At 47.8% G+C, this 20447-nt stretch overlaps 1 protein-coding gene across 1 annotated transcript; it reads left to right on the top strand.

Annotated features, from left to right (window-relative positions):
* The first annotated feature begins 614 nt into the window (after positions 1-614).
* STC2 (stanniocalcin 2) lies at positions 615-12934 on the top strand. Its single transcript, XM_032703044.1, has 4 exons — positions 615-920; positions 3035-3177; positions 5649-5860; positions 9305-12934. Exons 1-4 carry the CDS (start codon positions 746-748, stop codon positions 9696-9698), a joined length of 924 nt encoding a protein of 307 aa, XP_032558935.1. The 5' UTR covers positions 615-745; the 3' UTR covers positions 9699-12934.
* Positions 12935-20447: the final 7513 nt, after the last annotated feature.

Here is a 20447-nt window from a genome sequence, read left to right as displayed (position 1 = left end):
AAAAAAAAAAAATAAAATGAGAGAGTGGAGGATTTCCAAGAAAGTCATTGCAATAGCTGCTTCGGAGAGGGATTTTTCCTTTTTTTTTTTTTTTTTTCCTTTCTCTCTTTTTTTTTTTCTTTTCTTTTAAATGAAGTCTTGCCATGAGGCAGCAGTGCCGCAGGACGGCCGGCGCTGGCAGCCGGCTCCGGGCACGGGCACCCCCGCCGCTGCCCTTGTGTTGGGAGAGCCCCGAAGTTGCCCGCGGGGGGACTGGCCGCTCACTGCCGGCTGCCGCCTCCCTTCCAAACCAGCGCGCTTGTCAAAATCCCGCTTTTTCACCTTTTTTTTTTTTTTTTTTTTTTTTTTTTTTTGCAATTCCTCCCCCCGCCCCGCCGGGCGCGGTCGGTGCCGGTGCCCCCCGCGCTCCCACCCCCGCGGCGCGGTGCGGGTGGGGCGGGGGGCGGGCGGCTGCAACCTGCCGGCGGGGCAGGGCCGGCCCCCGGCGGGCGGTCGGAGCGGGGCGGCGGCTGCCATTGGCCGCGGCGCGAAGCGACACCTGCTCGGCTCCCTCATGCGAGTGACACCGGGGCTCGGCGGGGATATTTGAGGCTCCCTCCGGCGCCGCCGCTGCCACTCCGCGCTCGCCGCCGCGCCGGGCACATGCGGTTCTCGGGGCCGCGGCGAGCAGCGCGCTGGGCCCGGGTGCGGCACCCGGCGGGGGAGGACGCGGCGGCGGCGGCGGCGGCGGGGGGAAGGCACGACCATGTGCGCGGAGCTCGGCGGAAAGCTGGTGGCCCCGGCGCTGCTGCTGCTGCTGGCCACGGCCCTGCTGCTGGCCAGCGCCCGGGCGGCCGCGGGCACTGAGGCCACGCACCCGCCGGAGGGGCCGCAGGACAGGACCCCGCAGCAGAAGGGGCGCCTGTCCCTGCAGAACACAGGTACGGGCGGGAGGGGGGGACCGGGGTGGTCTGTGCGCGTCCCCCTCCCCACGCTGCTGCAGCCGCGTCGAGTTGTGACAGGCGTTTTTATTTCGGTGCGCGACTGTCAGGCATAAATCAGCGGAGGAAATCAGAGCTCGCTCCTAATTACCTTCAAAGCCCGGCTCTGCCAAGCACGTGTTGCCCGCGCACAGCCGCGGCCCCGCGCCGGGCACGGAGCGGCTCCGCCGGGCTCGCAGCGGCCCCGGGGCGGCCCGAGCCCCACGGAGATGCTGGGCCGGGGAGGAGAAAGTTTCTCGAAACCGGGTCGAGGGCTGGGGGGGAGCCGGGAGGGCCGGGAAGCGGCTGGAATGACCGGAGCTTTGCCCCCTCCGTAGGGAGCCGTGCAATGATGCAACGGGCCGGGGGTTTCTCTCCTCCTCTCCCGCCCTCCGCGCTCCCTCCCCCGGGTATTATCTGCCTAGAAAAAGAGAGCTGAGGCGTGCACTTCGCTGGATCGCTTCCCAGCCGTGCAAAGACAGAGCGCGGGATCCAGACGCTTCCCTTCCCCCCCGTCTTCCCCCCCCGCCCCTTCTCCCTTGCCTTTTTATTTTTTTATTTTTTTTTTTTTTAACACTCTCAGTGCTGCGAGACGTGTTTAAACACACACGAGCAGGAATGCACGAATGCCCATTAGGGACTGCCACATGTGAATCACGGCACTGTGCAGTTCTCAGCACGCTGGAGCCAGGACATGTGATCCGGCAAAGGGTTTGCATCCGGATGCCAACACAAGCACCACAGCCGCGCTCCCGGACCCGGCAGCGCCCGGCTCCGCGCTCCACAAAGGGCTCCAGTGCCCCTTTCCCCCTTCCCCGGGACGGGTGGGTTTGCGCAGCTTTTCGCCCGTGGCTCAGACAATCCCCGCAGCCCACCCCCGGGGCTCCTTTGTGCCACCCCCTGATGCACTTCGGGGCAGGTAGAAGGGGAAAAAAGGAAAAGAAGAAAAAAATGCAGCGGCAGTGCATTTTGAGGTGGGGGGGGGGGTGTCGTGTGAACTCCCGCAGGCTCCGCATTTACATCCGCGGCTCCTCTCTCTGCCTTGCAGCGGGTTGAAATTAGACCGAAAGTTGCTGTAAAGACTTGCAAATGGACCGCATGGCAGAGGGGGAGGCTGGGGATGGCTGAAACACGCTGCGGTTCGAGGGGGATTAGGCTGGCTCCCAAGGGCGAACTTTAATTAAAGGTACCACAGGGCACAGAGTACAGGAATTCTTAGCATCCTCAGTTCTGGTCTAAAAGCTGCCCCTGTTTAACTTTATCCCCAGGCTTTTTCAGCAACCACCTTCCCTCTGGCAGTACTACTACATCCATTTTTTTTTTAAAGGACCAGAAACTGTCGTGTTAAGAATTAGATTTTTGGGTTGGTGGTTGGTTTTTTTTGAAAGTGAGTATTAGACAGCATTTTTTACAGCATTACATAACATCTGAAAGGGCAGAATAAATACATATGTAACTACTAGCTCCAGTTCATCTAATTTATGTACTACATATATAAATATATATATTTTCTATTGATTTCTGCATAGGTGAGCACATAGTTGCAGTTTCAGATATCACTCAGTGCAAGGGACTTTATGCATCAGTGGGAGTTGTGCCATTAACTTGACAGACACCCTGACAGGTAAAACCCAGTGGTCTGTAAAAAAAATATTGTGCCAAATGGCCAGAAACTAGCTCAAAATACCAAAAATGAAAAATTTTGTCTGGCTGGGTTCTGGGCTTCTCATTGTGGCACTTAAAGTTGATGGGGGACTATGTACAAGTCAGACAGCAAAAATCATGCCCGTCCTTTGCTCCTGAGGAATGCAAGAGCATTAGACAGTTCTCAAGTGAAATAGGTTGACGTAAGCATAGTGGATTTGGCATTTGTTTCTCAGATATCACTTTCATAGCGTAATACACCCAAGTTTTGGCCTAATTTCTGCAAAAAGTGGGCACTCTGCGGGTACAATTAATTGTCACGCATTTTTCTTTCAAACTCGTGTTGGTAGCAAAATAACTCCCTCTCCCCTACCCACCACCAGTTTCTATGAACAGTTCTTCCAATTAACTCTAACCAATGCTCATTTTAGCTGAAATCCAGCACTGCCTGGTAAATGCTGGCGATGTGGGATGTGGAGTGTTTGAATGCTTTGAAAACAATTCTTGCGAGATCCGAGGCTTACACGAGATCTGCATGACATTCCTGCACAACGCTGGAAAATTCGATGCCCAGGTAACATGGTGAAATGTCCTACGTATCTGCTTGCTTCTAACATACACTTGACCTGTATTTTATTTCCTTAACACATCTTTGCAAAAAAAAAAAAAAAATTACCATGACAAAGCAAGTCTGCTTCTGCCATGATTTATTAACTCAGTAAGAATTTTTCTATTGAAAGGTCCAGAATCGAGACCTCAGGACAGTAACAAAGCAGTGGCGTGCAACCTGTCCCAGGAGACAGGCTGTCTCTAGCTACAGCTCCCTGGATCCCTTCCACCTACTGTACCCAGGATAACTGCAGCAGAACACTAATGTAGCCAAAGATGGTTTTAAGAAACACTGGGCAACTCAAGCTTCTGCACCACATTTGTTCAAAGCTGATCCTGAAATGCAGCATGGGCTCCCAGTTCATTTAGACTTATCACAATATTTCCCAACATGCAGTTATTAAAGTTGGTTCTCAAGACTTGCATACAACCAGTCCAGGCAACCTCCTAAAGCTGCTGTACTCAAATAAGCCTTTGGTTCGAGCACTGACGTTGAAATACGTTACTTAGATGGTATGTGGTATTAAGTTTGTCTCCTTCATTTTCTCCCCAGACCATTTATGCATCATTGAGACATCCTGTTATTATGTCTTGTAAACCTACTCTCCCATTTCAGTGTGGAGGGAAGGGAACATTCCTACGGGCCAGCGGCATTTGGCTTGACCAGGCAGTTTACAGTATAACTTGACTAAAAGCACCAGCTACATGACACTGTTAAAAGCATGGTACAGAGTAGAGCTGTCTTCAGTATCCAACCCATTCCATGAGGGATCGTGGGACCACCCGGTAGGAAGCACTTTTGAAGTGCTGGAGTTTTAGGCTCAAATGCTCAAAGGATGTACCAAGGGTCTGGCTAGGCATTAAAGTGGGAATTGCTGCTTTTATGGGTGTCTGAAAACCTTCAACTTAATTTCCAAGTGGCTTCCAGAAAACACTCATTTCTTTTTGCACAATATTCTGTCAGTGAACAGAGTTGAGCAAAGAAGTAAGTCCTGTTGGGAGGGGAGGGAAAGGGGCCTAGAAAAGCTGAGTGTAACCATTGATGCCTGATCTCCAGATATTGCTCATCAAATACAGCCTGTTTCACATCCAGGCTGTCTATTGCAGTGCAGAAGATTTAAACCCCTGGAGCTTTATTTAATATGGAGATGGCTTTAGCCTCTGCTATGACATGACTTTTCACAGCTCCTTTCTCTATTATCTACAGTTATTTCAGGCTGCATTAAATGACAAGGCTAATGCTGTCCATTTTCTGTTCTCTGCTCTGAAACCTGAGAATTGATGTCAGGTTTGGTTTATGTAAGGATTCTCTTTTTCATCCTTATTTGCCTACTGTGCTCTGCATGTTTGTCACTGAAGGGAAGGGCAAGTAAATGCCTTTGGTATGGGGAATAGAAAGGGATGATGACTGAAGCAACTCTTTGATCAGCAAGAAATACTTCTGGCTTGAAACGATTTGGGGACGACATCTGCTTGCAGGTTTGGGTGAACCTGACTTAGTGGAGCTGTGCCAGTGTACTCTTGGGATAAAGGGGAACAAGGATTTGGTCTTCATGAAGCACCTGTGTAAAATCTGAAGCTGATGAAGAGGTGGAGGCAGTGCAAGAGCCTATTGCTCAGCAAAGTAAGGGGAGTCTGAGCAGAGCAGTCGCGTGAATGGCAGCTGCAGTGTCAGATGACAAAGAGGAAAGGAGGGAATGGGTTTGGTGTCCACTAAGCAAGTGAATGCAGGAATCACAAAGAGTGGTTAAAGAGAAGCTGCTAAAGCAGCTTTTCTCCACCTTACTTTTTTAGTTTCTTGATTTAATCTCACTTAGAATTTCTTGCAGCAGACATAAAGACACTGGAGGATTATTAGTAGTGCTGAGTTGAGCCTCTCTCTGAGGGAGTGGTAGTAGAGAAAGTATTGACAGCTGGAGAATGGGGCAGGTGCTTATAAATCATGCATACGTGTCTGTGAGTTTGTGAACTAATTTTAAAATAAAGAAAACCTAATTTGCAGTTACTGAATGGGTATCTGTTTGTGGTCCTGAGGACCTCAGCCATGGCAGGATGCCCTCTCTTTTGTTTGAACCTGCTGTTCTGCCATCCTGGAAGCAAATTAATCCAGTAACTCCAGCACTGAACTACTTTAAGATGCTTACTCTTGCTCTTTCCCTCATTGGGCATTCAGCTGTTGGGTGAGAGGAAACCTCAAAGCACCAGTGAGGAAGCCCTGGATGTCTCAGATCCACTGGGATAGCAAAGCTAGGTGACTTGGCATGGTCTTTAAGGGCAGAGAAACAAGGAGAAGAGAGTGAAAAGCCATTAAGTGATACCCTTAGCACTGTAATAACCCTTGACATTGTCCTGCAGAGGAGCAGCTGGCTGGGCATAAATCAGCTGCTGTACTTAATGGACAAAAATACAGACCTACTCCATTTCTTTTCTTCTCAGGGAAAATCCTTCATTAAAGACGCTCTGAAGTGTAAGGCTCATGCCTTGAGGCATAAATTCAGCTGCATCAGCCGTAAGTGCCCTGCCATTAAAGAGATGGTGTTCCAGTTACAGCGGGAGTGCTACCTGAAGCATGACCTCTGCTCTGCTGCCAAGGAGAACGTCCAGGTCATTGTGGAGATGATTCACTTCAAAGACCTGCTGCAGCATGAGTAAGTGCCTCTGTGCTGGTGCAGTCAGAGCGTGGGAGCTCCTTCCAGGAGCGTGATGGTGCCAATGGGCTGTTTCACCTCCTTCTGGCCTTAAGCACCTCTCGTTTTCCCATGTACAAGGCCGAGGTAATACTTTCTTTGCAGGGGCCCTTGAAGAATAGGCTGTGTACAAAGGGCTAGATGTGACTGTGGAAGGAGATGAAGTGGGTTGAAGTTGGGTCTGCCTGTCCCCTTGGTCCTTTGGCAAATGCACTGTCAGTATCTGTCATTTCCAGAAGCATCTCACAATGTCTCTTTGCTTTCTGAGCTCAAAGGCATCATTCTTGACCCCAGTATCCTGTTAAAGATGACAGCTAGAGAAGGGGGAAGAACGTTTATGCAAAGTTGTCAGCAAGATGATAATTTCTTCTTTAAATACATACTTTCAAATGTCTTGTAGTTAATTGTCCCTGAAAGAGCTGCGGTCCCCCAGGTAATCTCCCATTCATCTTATTCTTTATTAATCTCAGATGGTTTTTAATAAAACATGGAGATGTACAAAATGAAGGCAGAAGTGAGATTTTGAGGACTTCATTCCTCTGACTGGGAACACAGCTGTCCTCCAAGGAATGGCAGGCACGAATCCTATTTGGAATTGATCAAAGCTCCTACATGACAGCAACAAACCAGGCACAAGCTGTTTGTACTGACTCTTTGTGCACAAATGCAAAAATCAGAGCCAGTTTTTCTTGCAGGTGAACGTCTCACTCCCAGACAAGAAGGCTGAGCCACAGCCTGGCATCAGGCTTAAGCTTAGAGCATCTTCCTACCACACCTCTGTGCCTTGATATTAACACAGAAACTCCAAATCCCAGCAGTCATAACAGCCAATTTTTTTTTTTTTTTTTTGCAGAATCATTTCTTTTGGAATTTTAGTCTTGCATTTTCATCAGTATCCAAAGGAGCTGTGCTCTGATTTTCTTATTTTCTGTTGAAAACCACCCCCCTAATACTTAGCTGCAGTTGCAGAGAGATGCTTCAGTGCCAGTTTACTCACATAAATCATGTGCTGTGGTTTACAAGCTGAACATGGTGGCCTGAAAGCAAGGCCCTTTGCATGGACATTCCTGAGGCTGGGATCAAAGGCATGGCTGGTGGCAGAGTCTGGCCTTGCCAGGGCTGCTGTGCCCAGGGCGATGAGCAGCATCCCACTGGCTGGTGGAGAGGGAAAGCAGGGCTCCATCCTGCACAGCAGCACCTCTCTGGGCGCTGCCTGGGCTGTGTTAGCAGGCTGTAAATTGGGTACTTGGCACCAATTAACCCCCCCATCATTTGGGGATGAAAAGACCTATGAGAGCCAAAAGCCTGTCCAAAGAGGAGTAAGTTATCCTTATTTTATGAACAGGCTAAAGCAGGAATGTGCGAAGGCAGCTGCTTATTTCTGGGGAGCTTAACTGGGGGGGTTGTTGGTTGAGAAGAGACGGGTCATTCAGTGAACACCTATAATTTGCATGATCTCATTTAGCGCATCCTACACTTGAGCATCTCACGGAGTCGGAGCTCAGCTCTCCTATGCAGGACTCCCCAAATAGAACCAGCCAGCCTCCTCCCCTCCCCTAAATTTAGAGGCCATCTCTGAAGCTCTTGAACTGAGGAACTTGTTCAAGATCAATAGGCAAGTGTGGCAGAGCTGGAAATAAAATCACGTCTGCTGACTTGCAGCCTTGTGCTCAGTTCAGGTACTCTGGTCAGGCCAGCTGAACTGCAGAAAGTGAAACAGGGAAGGAGAAATGGGCCAGTATTAATCCGCAGGGCTCTGGCAGGCTCTGAATACCTGAAATATTTGGCAGCTGAGCCGCTTTTTAGTCATACCAGCGACCTTTTTTCTTACAAAGATTTTTGTAAAGGTTATGCCCAATTTGAAGAACTAATTTTTTTTTTTTTATTTCCTTCTGCTGGATTGCTTTGTATGCAACATGCTCAGTTCTCTCTTCTATTTTACATTTAAAACAAAAACCGGGAGCAGAGAAGCAAGTGGCAGCTCTCAGACTTTTTCTCTGACTATTTTGTTCTGACTGTTCTCTCCCGATGAGTGTTGTGGAACACAACCAGGGCAGTGAAGCCTCCTCCTGAGTCAGCTGTGGTGGGGTGGGGGTCAGGCTGATTTGCTATGGTGAAAGTGGTGACAGGCCTTGGCAGATTGGTCGCTGCTGCATTCCAAGTAACTTTTTTTTTAAACAGCAGAAACAATCCAACCATGGGAAATATTTTGAGATAGGGGAATAGGTGGCTCTCTAAGATTAGCGATTCAAAATGAGTTTAAGTAGTTGGGTAGTGTCAGACACTAATCATAATCTGTTAGTTTTCCTTGTTTCTTCTGACTTAGTTAATAAGAAATTTAGACTTGTCCACAGCCACCAGAGCTGGCGGATGGTGTGCCCAGAAGTTGCACGCCCACCACCCCACACAGCCACGAGTGCTGACCCTGGGCAGTTTTCCACTTGTGCTGGGGATGGTTCCTACCGTGGAAGATTTTTAAGCACGTCCTTCTGGGCCTGCAAGCAGCTGAGCGGTTGTGTCAATAGACAACATCAATATTGACCCACAAAACTTGTGACCACAACTATTTTAAAATCGCTGCACTCGGTGACCCGTGGCTGAGGAAGCCGAAGTGCCTGTGTGTGGGGACTCACAGGGATGAGGGTAGGAAGCACAAAGGGTATTTAGCCATGGCTTGTCTGACTGGGGAAAGGTATATACTGAAAGCTGTACTCAGCTCTGTAAGGAAATGAAGAAAAAGAACCTTGGTGTGGGAAGAAAAAGTACCAGCAAAGTGGATTTCTGTGTGTCTGAGCTCTGTGCAGTCAGATCCCAGGTTCAGATAGGATCTCGCCTGTGGTGGAGATCAATACCCAGTGCTTCAGAGATGAGGAAAGCCAAAGAACCTCTTTTTTGCTTTCATAGAGGTGAGGCAGTGCCTCCCTCTTGCAGACTGGTGATTGGTGAATGCTCTGTACCTGCCATTCACCTGGAGCTGGCAACTGCTTGATGAAGCTGATGGCTCTGGACCTGAGCAAGTTTCCTTTGTGGTGTGTCCTGACTACTAAAGATGAAATGTTGTGGAAAGAGAGTGGAGAGGCAAAAAGTATGAGATAGCAGTTCTTCCATTTGCCGAGCAGGGAGACCTCATCTGTTCCTCTGGTGGACATTCCAGTTCTCCACTTGGGAGAGTAATCAAGGCAAATCCAGTAAAGCTTTGACAGGATGCCACAGCGTCCTACAGCAAAACGGCCAATCAGAATATAGTATATTGCACAAAAAGCATGCTGCAGAATTGCTCTCCAAGGCTGCCGACTCAGTGGGTGGCAGAGGCTCACACCACTGACCTGTGCTGTGCCCAGGGGACCGTGAGGCAGATTCCCTTGTGTTTTTTAACTCTCCTCTCCCTGTTTCCTTTTCCTCTAGGCCATATGTTGACCTAGTGAATATCCTGCTCACCTGTGGCGAGGAGGTGAAAAAGGCAATAACAAGAAGCGTCCAGGCCCAGTGTGAACAGAACTGGGGAAGTCTCTGCTCCATCCTGAGCTTCTGTACCTCGGCTGTGCACGGTGACACCGCCCTGGGCACCGAGAAGAAGCCGGGTGAAGCCACCAAAGGCGGTGCTGGCCGTGGGGACATGCTGGCCCACTCCGACCCCGACCACAGGGAGAGCTCGAGAGCATCCAAGGGAGAGAGAGGTACCAAGGGCCACTTGAACGCCCACGCCCGGGTGAAAGCTGGGGGCCACAGTCCCAAAGGGGCACAGGGGATCGTGGACCGGGCAGACGAACTGTCCGACTTCTCCGACATCCGGAGGTGAAAAAAGGCACCAGCTCCCCCTTCCCCCCCATCCTCCCCCTCCACCGGAATCCTCCTGAGTTCCATCTTCCCGTCTATGGACATTCCAAAGCATTTCCCATTCAGAGGTCAAGCACAGGGCATTGCAAGATATATATGGACCTCGGCAACAGTGTATATAGTAGCAAAGGGAGAGCAGTGGCAATGGGTTATCGATCCAGCAAACTCGACACTCGAGCAGCCACCAAACGTGGCAAAATGTCTCCAACTAAATTCTTTTCCCCTTTTTTATGAAACAGACATAATCTGAAATTTAGGATCTTGTTTGGGGATTGCTGGGTTGGTTTTGGGGTTTGTTTTGTTTTTTTCCCTTGGTCTCCTTGGCTGGGGAGACTGTTCCAAGAGGGCTCTGCCAGACTGCATGTGGCTGCTTGTGGCTTAGCACCTCCAAAGGTCTAGGGCACAGCCTTACAGCAGATGGCTGAATTCCAAAGGGATTTGGTTTCTGCTTGTGGCTGAGAACACAAGAGCTCCAGGCTCTCTATGTGAAGCTCTCTAATGAAGTAGCTGCCCCGTCTCTCGCACGGGAACCATGCGGTCTGGAGCTCCACCACTTTCTCTTAACTAACTTCTGAGCCATTGTTCCCACCTGGGTGACGCTGCCTGGTTTAAGTGCCCCCCTGTTTGTTTTGAACCACTGCATAACTTGACACTTGCTAATCACAGTATCATACCCAGTCCCTTCAGCGTATCACAGGCGAGTAGTCAGCTTCCAGACAAGGCAATGTGACTGTTAAAGACTTGCACAGTGTGGAGGACCCCCAGAAGTATTCTTGTGGACCTCTAAGAACCCTGTGCATATTCTCTGCTTACGTCTGCCCCTTCAGTGATACAGGTCTTCCACCCTTATAGACAGTCCAAGCCTAAAGGGATGGGTGTGGGCTCAGACAGCGAAGGACCCCATGTGTTTAGTTCTTCTGTAGGGCTGCGTTGAAGGCCCATCAGAAATCTGTCTCTCCTTAGCAGTAGCGTGGTATGGTTTGCTGAGATGTGGAGCCCCACTCTAACCTGCCTATAGCTATGGTTTATCCAAATGCCAAAGATAAGGAGAGGGGATTGACTCGGGTTTTTTAATTGTTGTGCAGATAATGACCACCAGTCTCCACAGAGTGAGTTAGTAAAGATGAAGTGTGCCAAGAGCTTATTGTCTTTAAGCAGTTTCAAGTGTGAATGAGGTGTTTGGCCATATCTCTCCTACCCCCTATGCAATTGTAATTCTCAGGTTGCAGCTCTGCAATCCTATATCCCCAGATATTGTACTGGAAATGGAGGTTACGGCATCCACGGGGACAGAAGGGTGAGCTCTCAGCTTCCTCGAGAGAAAAAGTGAGTTTTCTTAGAAAGTGGGAATCACACCAGGGATTTGAGCCTTCTCATTTAGAAAGTTTGGGAGGAAAGCTGTGGGGGCAGGAAGGCAGTTCAGCAGGGACAGAACGTACCCAGTGAACTAACGTACGTCTTGTCGCATGGTGGGAAGGAGCTGCATAAGCAGTAGAGGGTGTTGGAATTTGGCTACAATTTCCAACTCAGATTTTAGTTACTGCTGAGTGAACACGGCTCCTAATAGCTGTATTCAGGGTTTAATGCATGGATCCACCCGCAGAAGGTAGAGGCACTGCTTTTAATAGCAACCACGTAGGAAGCAAGAGAGGACAGTTAAGTTGAAAAGGTGTGTCTCTGTGATCACCAGGTCTCTGCTTAAAAGACATGACCCTGATCCTGCCTGATTTTAGCAAAGTTCTCTGATAACGTTTTTGTTTGACTCAAGTGGGAAGAGGTGGGATCAGGCCAGATGCTATAGCAGCAAAGACCATGGTAATGTGCCAGTGGGTGTGGCAGCTGCACCACTGGGCTGGTGGCAGCTCTGCCATCCCTGGGGCACCCAGGCTGTCCCATGGAGCAGCTTGGGAAGGTTGGTTTGGGTCTGAGTGGTGGCCACCTCCTCTGCTGCAGAAGGTGGCTGCTGGTGGTACCATGAGAAGGTTTCTAGCATGTGCCTCCATGGGTTTCCTGCAAGCGTCCTCCCCCCTGGTGGCACAGAGCCACCACGAAGAACAAGCTCAAACCAAAAAGACAATCCAAGCATTTTAGCAAAAAAAAAAAAAAAAGAAAAAAAGAAAAGGAAAACAAATGCAAACCAGAAACAACTTGCTACCAGTGCAATGTTCTTGCATTGAACTAAAATAAGATCCCTCTGTCATTAGAGGTCTGATTCATCAATGGGAACCAAACATAGAGATCTACATCCTTGAATGTCTGTCAACATATCACCTCAGCATGCATACAGTTTTATTTGTATTCATTGGTTCTGTGGGGAAAACTGTATATTCCCCTTGTTTAGTCAATGAAAATTGGGGGGGGGAGGACAAGCTGCGGGTGGGAGGGAATTTTGTATAAGGCATCATTTTTTTTCCTCTGTGTGTGAAGATTTTATGTGTTCATCTACTGATTCCACATATGCTATTATTGTAAATATTTAACATTTCTATTTATTATAGTGTCCCCATTTAAAAAAGAACACTGCTGGCTATGATAATTTAAACGTATGTCATGACCTGTGTTGTATATATTCATGCCACTAGTATGGGTTTTTTTATGTTTAAAGCTGCGTAAATATAGTTTTATACAGTTCCATAATGTTATTGACAGCATAAATCATTTATTTATTGTTAAACCTTCTTTCATATCTAACAGATAGGGTGCGTCTTACCTGAGATTTATTTTATTGTGACATCTACATAGCCTTAATTCTTTATAAAAAAGAAAAAAAAAGTCCATTTAGATACTGTATGATGCTTTAATTAACATTCCTTATGAACTTGCTGTTCATAGAGGAAGTTTAGCTTAAAAGCCAAGGTATGAATGTTTCCTTTATGCTTTGCATCTGGAATGAGCCTTGTTCTGGAATGAAAATACTGCAAGAAGCAAAACGCCTACTGGAAAAAGATAGCAGTAAACCCTGGAAAATGCTGTCCTAACTTACAGTGCTGAACTAAAAGGAGAAAAAAAATAAAATAAAAAAAAATACAAACTGTCCTTAATTCCAAATCTCTGGGAGAAAAACATACTAGTTTTATCTCATGTAGAATTTGCAGCCAAATAAGCTTGTAAATAAAGAAAATGCATATGGCTTTAGAGAAAGCTCTGTACCTTTCACACTATTATTTTCCTTAAACACTAATAAATGTTTTGAATAAGTCTGTGGCTGGGTTTTGTTTAGCTGGAATTTCAGCTGCTGTGATAAGGTGGTAAGAAAAGCCTTCTGAAGCTGAGCCAGGAGCTTCAGCCAAGAGGGGCAGAGGTAATTTTTCTGCTCGTCCCCCCACAACCCGTCCCATGTGCCAGCCAGGCAGGACATGGGGACAGAGCCAACCCTTCCTCTGTATAGCAGGGAGAGCCAGGAGAGAGACTTTGTCCCCGGCCTGTCATTCCCCTAGGAGAGGGAGACCTCGCTGGCTGCTTATCTGGGACCTGGAAGCTTGGCTTGAGGGCAGAAAGGGAGATGTGGAATAAATTATAGGATGAAAAACACAGGGAGCAGAAGCTCATGCCCTTCTCAAGCTCAGACAAAGCCTCTGCTTGTTTCAGGAGGTTTTTCCCTTAGCAGGAGCCATGGATTGGGTTCACTGCAGCATGTCAGAGCCACCTCATCTGCTTTAAATTAGTCTGTATTCACCTTAGGAAAGGAGCAGGGAGTGCAGGTACTTAAGGGTTTCTTCTTACTGCCCTGATGATCTTGGATTACAAAAGCCCCTTGCGAACTGGCACACTCTGCTCAGCCACGTTGGCTTTAGGCACAACTCAGCATCCATAAGTGCATCCCATAGGAGCCAGGAAGGGGATCTGTGGCTGACCACAGCACCTGCCTGTGGGCAAGGTGTTGGCAGCCCCCAAAGCCCCAAGCACTGGATTTCAGCCAGACCCATTAAGAAATACAACAGCAACACTTTCTAAAAGCTGCAATAGCTGATAAGGTTTGTCCTGCATGTATAAAAGACTCAGTTCATATAACAGCAAGAGTTATCCCTTCACGATTTTACCTTAAAACCAGAGGACATTCATTTGGCTCTCCACTGTCAGCTATTAATAATATATCAATAAGTACCAGCCAGTGGCTCCATACAGGGATGTAACAGGCACATGCAGGAGCTGTAATTCTCTCTCAAATCAGGTATCAAAATCTTAAATGGTTACTGGAGTTTCAGCAAAGGAGAAAAGCAAAATCCTAAGGTTTACAAAAAGCAAACTGCAGAAACAGCCCTTTGTGTTGTCTCCAAAGTAATTTTCATACAGTGTCAGGGTGTAGGCAGCAAAGGGATGGGGAAATTATGAGAAAGCACCTCAGAACATAAAGCACGGGGGGTTTTTTTTAAAGCTGCTTGCATGAAAAAGCACATTTTTAACACTCCTTCTGTGGGGTTTAAAAATAACTAATCCAGTTGAAGCCTTCGGATGAGATGGGCTTCACAAGCACAAATGTGATTTGCAGCAATCTAGGACCTGTAGCATTTCTTTGCCTATAAGTGCAGCAGCTCTTTATAATCCTGTCATGGACTGTCGTCAAACACCAACGAGAAAGTGCATTTTGCCAGCAGAACTGTGAGAGAGTTTGATGGGATATGATCCCAGATCATCCTGCAGTCAGGCTACAGCCAAGGAATAGCTTGTGCTGGTGCTGGACCCCTTGTTGGCCCATTGCATTTTTTTTGCAGGAGCTCTGATGCAGCTGAGGTAGCTGCATTCTGCCTCTACCATGCTCCTTGCAATTTCAGCCATAAAAAGGAATTTTTCTTCTTCTAATGTGTAACATGGTGAGACTGCATTCTGCTCCCAAAAGTGGCAAACATTAGTGACAGAGAAATGATCCTCACCTCCCCTTAGGACCTCATGTCTCACAAAATAGCACAGCCAGTAACAGCGTGTTGACATTAAAAAGTACAGAGGCACTGAGACAAAAAGAAACACTAAAACAGACTGCAGAGCAGGGATTCTGCATTGCACAACTCACTAATGTATGTTTAATACCAGCATATAAATCTGCTTCTGCAACCAGACTTGTCTATCTCACATTGGCCTCTTTAGCCACCAGTGCACTTGTAGCAAATGTGGGTAGAGTCCTTCCCAAATCTTCATTTGCAAAGCCTAGCCATGATGATGACAAGTCTGCTTCAAGACTGGAATGATCTTACTTCAATTTGGTCCGAGTGACTCTATAAATGAGGTAAGGAAAATCAAATCCAGGCAATTCAAACTGCAAATGCACATCAACACACAGGTCTCAGCCAACTGAACAAACCCCAGCAAGATTCATACATGTGGTCCACTTGGATTTATTCTTTTTACGGGCTCCCTGTCTTGCCTCCCAAAAGAACAAAATTAATTCCAGATATTGGCTTGCTCAGGCATACCAAAACATTTACAAATGTATATGGCAATATACATATGTCAGCCCACACGGTGAGCTGAGTCAGAGCTACTGCCAGCGCTTCTGCCTGATCTTCCCAGGTTCCCAGGTACTGCCCTTCGCTCTCCTCCCTGAGCCCACGCCTGGAATTGCCAGGAGAGCCGAGGCAGCTCCGGAGCAGCTCTTTGCTGCGTCACGCCTGAGGAATTCATCGCAGCGATCTTCCCAGGTGAGGGAATAGGTAAAGCTTCCTGGGAAGCCTCTCAGCACTGCATTTTTAAAGCTATTTCCTGACATCTCACCAGAAACACAAATCCCACTCAGTTTTCACTGCTAGTTATGTTCGTGTTTCCATGCTCTCCTCGCAGATTCTCGCAGGAAAGGCTTCTCTCACACCTGCTAAAGTCAGAGATTGCTGCCTGCTCCCTCAGTGACAAGTACAGCAGATCTCCAGCCTTGAGCAATGCCAGGCAGCCTGACCCATCCTGCTCCCCTGTCCTGTGACCAGCTAAAATTGAATCAAGGAGAGGGGATGCAAGGGCTGCAGCTGGACCTCCCCAGAGGCAGAAGTTCCACTGATGCCTTGCAAGGGTCTGTTCCTGCAGCCCCAGCACTAACAGATCCTGGCACAGGGCTGGGGCTAAGCATAGCCATATAATCACTGAAATCCTAAAAATTTTTGTTCCTGTACATTTTCTTTATGGAAAAGCATCCCAGGCAGTGGAGCTTTGCATTTTGAAATCAAAACCTCATGTCTTTCTCGACTGGGGATGTGAAATGGGGACCTGAGAGTTGAAAGATGTGCCAAATTATGGGAAGCTGCAGGGGCTCAGAATTCCTATCTCCGAGGATACCGACTGTTACAGCCTTGACCTTTTCTGCAAATACCATCCTCCCTTATAAAAACGAGGCTTGGAGTTTATTTAGAAATTCTTTTCAAGTAAGAAGTCGTCTTTGGAGAGCCTGCTCTGAGGTTCTCCATTTACATGGGGATGTAGGGGGTTTTTAAGGGTATTCTGACACTGCTGGAAGGCAGTGTCCTGGGGGCAGTGCGCTGGAACCAGTGTTCTGGATATTCTGGTGGGCGTGTCAGTGGCTCTGGTGACACTACAGAGATCAGCCCTGACCTGTAGGGAGAGGAGAGGAATCTCAACAGGGTTGAAACCAAGCCTGGATTTGCTTTCACAGAGCAAGAACAAAATGCCCCTGTGACACAGACAGCACCAGCTTCCCCAGTGTCTTGGGAAACAGCAGCTTATGGAAGCAGTAAAACCAGGCTGCATTTTAACACAGCACAGGATCAGCCCTCTGATATCTAAGTCATAATGGCACGTAATCCCCTCTCTAAACCCCACTTCCATTTCTCAAATTTTCTGCAGTTTGTATCTGCTTTTCTCTATCCCACAGTCACACCAAGCTACATTTGTCACCCATGAATAATCCCACTTACATTGCAGAGTCTCTTCCTACCCTGGAGAAAAATGCAGTGGGAGGTGTGGGGAAGCTCAGTGAAAGCTGACAGCCAGGAGAGACTGGGAAAGGCCTACAGAGCTCCTTATTTAGATGTCCTATTTTAAGATAAAATGAAGAGGAACTATGCACATTCAGCATTTTGTTAAACTGACATGAAACCAAGTCACTACAAAATCAGTTTGCAGAGGAATGCAGTGCACATGCTTGAAGCCTTCTGTAAAATATTATTATTATTTATGATTGCAGCAGCTCCTGGCTGTCAGCAAGTCCCAACCTTGGGGCTACTGATCCATGTATCACAGGAGAGAATCCTGGCCAAGAAGATTTTCAGTTGGTAGAAGGAAACATTGCCCTTTGCCTCCCCATATATAGTGCCTACCTGGGCACTCAGCATTAACTCACTGCACAAGATGCCGTGGAACAGCAATGACAGGAATTATGTGGTTTTTCCTCACATCTACCACCTACACTTGCTGGCCCAAAAGCTGACACTGAGGATGAGTCTGCAGAAGCCCATTAAAAACATTTTAGCCTGTACAGAAAGAGGGAGTTACAGGAGCCAGGATACCTTGAAGGGGGCAGAGAATACCCAGGGAAGCTGAAACTGCTCTTCACCAAGAAAGGGCTCCCGAGGGTCCCAGCAGCCCACAGCTGACTCTGCAGATTCCTGGAAGAGGAGATGTATTTTGTGGCTCTCTGCATTACATGGACTAGTGAAAGCTGGGCACAGCCAACGATCCAGGAGTGGGGAATGAGTTTTGGATAATAATTAAAGGTCCAATCTTGCATTCACCAAAGCCTCTGGAAAAACATCTTATTGATAATAGCAGGACAATTGGATTAGGCTTCTACTGGAGCTAGGAATCACTGAAGCTTTCCTGACTCCATAGGCTTATCAGGGATAGTCTTGTCAAAATCAGAAAATAGATGAGGCTGAAAATAATCTGTTCTCAAACATCCCACATTCAGACATGCCTGATTTGAGGCACGGGGTTTTTTTACAGCACTCCCTAAGCACAGACCATTTGCAAACCATAAAAGGGCAGGCAATCCATAGTACCTTTCCACAAAATCCAGAATTGAATTATGGCCATCCTACATATAATGGCCTCTGCCTTTCCTTCTGCTGGTCACATATCACAGCTTTAGTACAGCCTGGAAAAAAGGTCAGGCCCTTCAGAGGAGAAAACACCAGCTATACCTCCCCAGTGAAAACGGCAGCAGGATGATACCATTTATTTGGGAAAATACAGCAATTATTCTGAGCAATAGCAGAGATGACAAAAACTTGAAAGGGTGGATTAAAAAAGGACCAGAGACAGTACTGAGAACATGTGATGATGCTGTTTAAGCACATAAACTCATTTAGGAGCTTGCTAGGAACAAGCTGTTCTTACGGCATTGCCAGCGTGACCGGAGACGAGAACACCATTACGGTCCAATTGACCAATAAGTTGGTCAAACCCTCTCTCATGAGACTGCCAGCCAAATTTGTAAACATTGAAGGTCAGATAAACATACAAATGTTGCAATTTATTGGACTCACATTCCCCTGGCGATTCACCTGTTTTGTTCTGTTGGGACTGAGCGTTCGAGTGGATGGTGGGCAGCTCACAGGAGGATCATGTTCTCTACCAGCACAAGGCACAGGCAGGACAGAGAGGGCAGAGGCCACAGTGGGAAGCCCAAGCTTCACAGGAAAAACAAACTCCAGAGCAACACCCACTCTTATCTTCAAAAGAAAAACACAAGTATTCTCCAGTCTTTGCAATTCTCTCAAGGATGAGAAAATGAGCCAACTTAAAATCCTTCAGGGGCCATAAAACCAGGTACTGCCAGTGAGGGATCGCTTTGGAGCAACACCAGCAGGAAAAGGAGGACTTATCCAGGGAGGTGGCTCACCTGCAACAGGCACAGCGTTTGCCCAGCAATACCAGAGTGACGCAAGGTCAGTGGAGGGGCGGCTACATGAAAGGCAGAGGCCAGTTCAACCCAGGAGATCCCCAGCCCCTGTCCCCACGTGCACCCTTCACGAGGCATGTTTGTTGTGGTGAGCACCTCTGTCCTTAGGGCAGGAACTGACAGGAGCCGCCGTGGGATCCAAGGTTGTCCCCTGGCTGCCACTGCGGTGCCCCAGGTGTAGCTGCACCACAGTACACACATAGTAAGGGTTACACAACCCTGGCTCTCATGCGCTTGGTGATACACACACCCACAAGCACAGCTCACTCCTCCAGCAGAAATACAGCTGGGCCAGTCACGGGGATCCTCCTGTGGCACTGATAATGCTGCACCAGCGTGGCAGGAGGGCTGGTGACCCCAGTCTGCTATTTGGTGTTGGATAAATCAAAAATTATCCTGATTGCAATCTCACGGCCCACAAAAAGCCACCACGAAAACATAAAGCTGGCTCCAAACTCTGTGCTCTGTGCTGACCAAAATATAAGTATGCTGATGTGGTGCATCTCTACTGTCTGTATGATACCACAAGAGCAATCTGGGGGTGCATGGAGGCAGTGGAGGCTGTGAACCCCATGGCATCAGCTCACAGGCTACAGTCACAGAGCCTGCAATCAGCTAAAATGCTGCTACTGGTAGTAATAGTACAACAGCACATGACAGTGACCAAAATACCCTTGTCCTGAGTTCTATGAATATGGCAGAAAAGGACGTAGAGTCCAAGCAGATCAGGTAAAAAGGTAGACAAGGAAAAATGAAGCCACAGAAATAGCAGTTCTTCTCCACAAAACTGTGCTGATTCCCACTTAGTACTGTCTGCAAGTGGAGCAAATCTGCAGCAAAACCAGACAGGGAGGGAAAGAGAGAGAATTCCTTAACAGTCATCCCTGCACCTGTCCTGAATGCTAGCAGCTTTGTAAAATGGTCAGTGAGGCACCAATTCCCTCCCAGTCTAGATTTTCTCTTTTGTTTGTGACCAAGTGCCATTAGTTCACAATCATAGAATCACAGATGGTTTGAGTTGGGAGGGACCTTAAAGACCATCTCGTTCCACCCCTCTGCCATGGGCTGGGACATCTTTCACTAGACCAGGTTCCTCAGAGCCCCATCCAATCTGGCCTTGAAATTAATTCCAGTATCTCTGTACCTAATATCTAACTGCAACTGACAGATCTCTCACAACAGCAACTGTGTCTCTGAGGCATTAAAAGCAAGAGAGAAAGAAGACACACTGTAAGAAGGACACCTCTGCTGTATGTGGCCCTGCTGCTAAGCTTGTCCTGTAGTTCAGATACTTTCAAGCTCCAGAACGGTAAAGAATTAATTAGAGTTATTCCTGTTGCAGAGCTGTATTTATAAGGTCAATAGAAAGAAAAATATCAGAATAAAGGGAGCATGCAAAGCAGGGACTGGCTTAGCTGCCTTGATAACTGCATTGGTCTCTTTTTATGATATAGGTAAAATTGCTACCAAAACAAAGGTCAGCAAGGCAACCCCACGATCTCCAGACTTTAGAAACAGGTGCTAAAGCCCATCTGTGGTGGGAAGAAAAGGCTGTGGGAGCGTTTGCCAACATCTCCATGTCGCTAGTCAGGAACTGCGCAATCGAGTGGATCAGCCCCACACCAACAAGCCCAGCTGGCTCTGCCTTGTGCCCTTCTCGATAGTTCCCAAAGACAGGGCAACAATTTACCATAAAGGGACGGTGGAGCACTGATACCTTATTTTTTTCTGGCTTTGAACTTCAGGAACACACAGAATTCCTGGATGTATGGTGTTGGTCACACCAGGTGAATTTACCCGGGGTCTCTGTTCCAGCCATGAAGTGTTGGAAAGCGTCCGTGCCTGCTTTCCATCTGACAGCAGCACAGCTGA

This window comes from Chiroxiphia lanceolata, chromosome 15 (assembly GCF_009829145.1).
Source record: "Chiroxiphia lanceolata isolate bChiLan1 chromosome 15, bChiLan1.pri, whole genome shotgun sequence".
Lineage (NCBI taxonomy): Eukaryota > Metazoa > Chordata > Aves > Passeriformes > Pipridae > Chiroxiphia > Chiroxiphia lanceolata.
The sequence above is the reverse complement of the archived record's forward strand: the minus strand, read 5'-3'. Positions and strand labels throughout refer to the sequence as shown.

Excerpts from the sequence above, each read along its gene's own strand:
- STC2 (XM_032703044.1), top strand. The coding sequence starts at position 746 with ATGTGCGCGGAGCTCGGCGGAAAGCTGGTGGCCCCGGCGCTGCTGCTG. Across the intron at positions 921-3,034 it reads CCTGTCCCTGCAGAACACAG|CTGAAATCCAGCACTGCCTG; the intron begins GTACGGGCGGGA and ends TGCTCATTTTAG. Across the intron at positions 3,178-5,648 it reads CTGGAAAATTCGATGCCCAG|GGAAAATCCTTCATTAAAGA; the intron begins GTAACATGGTGA and ends TTTTCTTCTCAG.